Genomic DNA, 4320 nt, shown 5'->3' on the forward strand with positions numbered 1-4320 from the left:
TGACGAGGCCTAAAATAAGTTATCTCAGTGGAGCATTTAAGGCTATGATGACCTGATTGTCTACTGATCATCTGGGTGTTTTGACTCAAGATACAATAGATGACAAGGACAACCTAGCTGCTGAACATTTTTTCTGAACAGCAGCAAACTAATCATAGCTTTTTGCTCTAGAGAGCGCATTTCCACACTGAAAAAAATGTTTTGTTCAATTTACTCAATTTTTTTATGACAAGTGGTTGCACGAAATAAATTTGTTTGAATCCAGAAATATTTTTTAAGTACACTGAATTTAATTTAAGCGAGTAAAACCAACATATATTTTTAAGCTACTTTAACTTAACTGTTGTGGATACGTCTTAGTCAAATATTATTAGTAAGTCCAACTAAGGTCATGTTAAATGTACCAGAATAATTTGTTTCCTTTACACTTATGTCCCAAACTTATATTCAAATCAATCAAATTGTTAATTTCTCTCTATTTCAATTAAGTTAAGTTTACTTAAAAAATATTGCTTACCCTGATTTGTAGTTTTTAAAAACGTCAATAATGAAAACTACAACATTCTTTCACATCATTTATTAATGCAAAATTTTTTGCAAACAGAATAAGAATCCACATCTCTAAGAAAAATTGCTGCAATTTGTATAATACAAATTACAAAACTTTTGCCTATGAACTAGTAGCTTTAAAAAGCTGTATTGAAACAAAACAGAAACAACAGACAAGAGAAATGTTAACCAATGTTTCTCTTCCTCTAAAAAAGAAAAAAAAACCCAAACTCCTTACATAAAAGAATAAAACACTACCAGCAGTATAATGTATCACAATTAGAAACTGATGCATCCACAAACTAACCAGTTTCAGACTTGCTGTTCTGCGATCCATATTTAGAAATTGCATTTTAATAAGGTAATTAGACTTAAAATTAAACTTGTGTTTTCCTTACTGCTTATTGACCACTGTCTTTCCATTCTAGTCCTTCCTTGAAGATTCTGAATGTTTTACATATTTTCTGACCTAACATACTCGCTTCAAAACAATTAATAGTCTTTAAAGTGTTACCAGTGTGCTGCAGTGTGGTAATCATGAATGGTTTTTTTTGTTTTTTTTATCCGGTTGAGTTAACACTGATTATACGCAGGGCAGCAGCTATAACTGAATAATTACAAAGTTGCTCTTCAAGCTACTCAAATGTACCACACGTGAAACATTCATTATTGAAAGTTAAAATGTTCAATCGAAACATAACACAGAACAAATGATGGTTGTACAAGAGTTTCACTCCTATTCACAAGAGCACCAGTCATTGGTAATTTACATAACAGCATTCTCTTGATGTGTTATTTTAGAAATCTTCCTATCCAGTAGCAATTTTGTTCTTCAGCCCAAAGACTTTGGGGGAGAGCTTTTCACCATCGAATCCCATCAACACTTTCTAAATGAATTCATAATAGTCCTTCAATTCCTTGGGGAAGGCTAGGTTTAGTGCATAGATTACTCCAAGCATCAATGCACAAGCTTGCGCCAGAGATCCAATGTTGTCCATGACTATCTCCCCTTCAACAAATATTCCAATGTCATCATAATGTCCATTTTGTCCATCCTCCCTGTTGATGACATAAATGCCCATGGTGTGCTTCTTCAGGTCTCTCTGGATATCATCTCCTTCAATGTCCTAAACATTTAATAAAAAGGTAAAAGAAAAAACAATTAACTCTACAATTAAATTCCAATCTAGTCGTTTGTGTGTGTGTGTGTGTGTAATACACACACACACACACACACAGATATCTATCTAAAAAGTGTGTGTATAGATGACTTGCTTACAATGACTTAAATGACTTACAAAGAACTCCCGAATAAGGCTTCCGTCCTCTTCACCAAGGTAGAGGCAAAGTGCCCTGAGAACTGCTTCCCTTTTCACTTTAACATCACTTTCAGCCTGTTTAAAGAGAGTTGCTGATTAAACCAATTTGGAAAAAAGAACAATGTCTGAAATTCGCAATAAGTAAATTTTATCATATGTCAGTTCAAACATAGTAAATAAAATTTATATATGAAATTTCAAAATTTAGATTGCTTGGCTGGTCACCTAAAACGGCTTATTGGACTCACCAGTGACCTGCCACTTAAGACAAAAGAAATCCAAATAGAATTTGCAATATTCAGATTTACCTCTTGCATGATCTGCAAGTGGTGGGCAAGTTTCTGCCCAGAAACACCGCCCTTCTTCTGGAAAACTGTCATCAACTGAGGTGTAATTCTGTCTAACTGTGCCGCGAAGGTCATCTCCAGTTGAAGTGTTGTAATACACTGGAATTCAGCATTTACCTGTATCACACACACACACACACACACACACACACACACACACACACACACACACACACACACACACACACACACACACACACACACACACACACAAAAAAAAAGAAGACTGGTGCTTAATCATTGGTATGATTATTTTGTTATTTCTTCATTAAATGCTACAATGCAATTGCCATCACTTCATAAAGCATGATTATCATATGGGTTAGTATACAGTGCATGAAGGATGTTACTACTGTTAATCAAAGAAGAAATGAATGGCATCAGTCCATTTAACGGGTTTAAAGGGTTTTAAAAAGCAGATATTTGTCTGTTTCAGGTGGTTGGCAACACATTTTCCTGTGCTCTTTGTCCACTGGTGGGAGTGTCTCACCTGTGAGGTCAGCGGGGCAGAACTCTGCCATCAGCAACAGAGAGCAGAGAAAATTTAGATGTGCAACTAAAAACATGCTTGCCATGTAAGCCCCAAACATCTCTGAAATTGCTCTGCAAACTTCAGAGTACTTATACTTCAGGAGTCCTGTGGGTACCGTAAAGACTCATGTATGCAAACAAACCACATTTTTTTTTGCAATCTGATCCTTTTTCTCTTGGCTGTTTCCTTCAGGGATCACCACAGTGAATGATCCACCTCCATCTAACCCTATGCTCTGCATCCTCTTAACTCACAAGAACTAAATTCCTGTTTTTCATTTCACTTTCGCAAGTTTTTTTTTCTTTTGTCCTGGATAAAAGAAATTTAATCATATATATTAATTGATATTAATTAATATCAATATTAATAATCACAAGAACCCTTAAGATGAGATAGATAAACTTGTCCCTGCAATACTGTGACAAATACTGTTGTGATAAATATGTAAGGAATTTGCATGTACTTACCAAAATAACACCATCTTCTTGAATAAACCGTAACACATAAGGGGAAGAAAATCTGCCAGAAAAGGAAGACAAATAATAAAAAAAAAACTTTAGAAAGACAAACAATTACCGTTTCCAAGCCATTAGTGCATTACTTCATGATACTCCCTTGTAACAAAACAAATCTTACTTGTGCCTCTGTGCAAACTACAGATGGCACGATACCACTTTTTTATGTCCGATACCGATATCATAAATTTGATTATCTGCCGATGCCGATATGAATCTGATAGTGTATTTTATAATAAATAAAACTGTTTTTATAAATATTTTGCTGCATTTTGTATAAGTTCATACTCAGTTTTAAAAACAAAACATTAAAGCTATTCTGTTATACCTGTATGCAAAAAATACACTGCACCCAAAATATTTTATACTTCAGCAATACTGATCAACCTAAAAAACTTACACCATCCTCCTTATTCAGGTATTCTAAACAGTACATAGAAATATTAAACTAACTAATAGGACTGCCAACTCCCAGCAAAAATATTAGGAAACCACCCCGCACCCTTCGCCTGATAATGCTTAATTGACGTAATCTACTTTAATGCACAGAAATCAATTATTTTTCTATAATAATTTGATTCAACATTTTTCTTCAATACAGTTGCAGACAGCGCAGACAGCGTACCTTCCCAAAGGAAAAAGTGCTATATGTACTACTATTACTAGGGCATATATTAGACTTAATATTTACTACATACAATAATGGATCTCTATACATTTAACCAGATCACCACTTTGGTAGTAAGATTTAGAATAATTATTTATTAAAAGCTAGACATTTTAAATGAGAATAAGAAAGAAAATTATGTCTTTGTGTCTCCCTTTCCCTGTTAATGCCCTACCTGGCCCCCTGGCAAAACTTTGCTAGATCCGCCCCTGCACAGTTACCAGATGTCAGCTACATAGAAAAGGATCCTGGTGTTATTTGTCTCTCATAAACAGTTCATAACTTCCCTTCAACTCATTCATGTGACCTAAAATGTAAACCTGTTTCTTCATTACCTGTTCAGCTCTAATGATTCAGTAAAAACTTCTCCTGGTTTCACCTTCATGTTTCC

The 4320-nt window shown here is 34.6% G+C and overlaps 1 protein-coding gene across 1 annotated transcript; it reads right to left on the bottom strand.

The window, feature by feature from the left end:
* Positions 1-689: 689 nt before the first annotated feature.
* On the bottom strand, positions 690-2362 carry LOC308405659 (uncharacterized protein). Its single transcript, XM_080896357.1, has 3 exons — positions 2177-2362; positions 1848-1943; positions 690-1676 (listed from the first exon to the last, which is right to left on the bottom strand). Exons 1-3 carry the CDS (start codon positions 2288-2290, stop codon positions 1437-1439), a joined length of 450 nt encoding a protein of 149 aa, XP_080752483.1. The 5' UTR covers positions 2291-2362; the 3' UTR covers positions 690-1436.
* Positions 2363-4320: the final 1958 nt, after the last annotated feature.

Source organism: Rhamphochromis sp. 'chilingali' (assembly GCF_963969265.1).
Source record: "Rhamphochromis sp. 'chilingali' genome assembly, chromosome: 11".
Taxonomy (NCBI): domain Eukaryota; kingdom Metazoa; phylum Chordata; class Actinopteri; order Cichliformes; family Cichlidae; genus Rhamphochromis; species Rhamphochromis sp. 'chilingali'.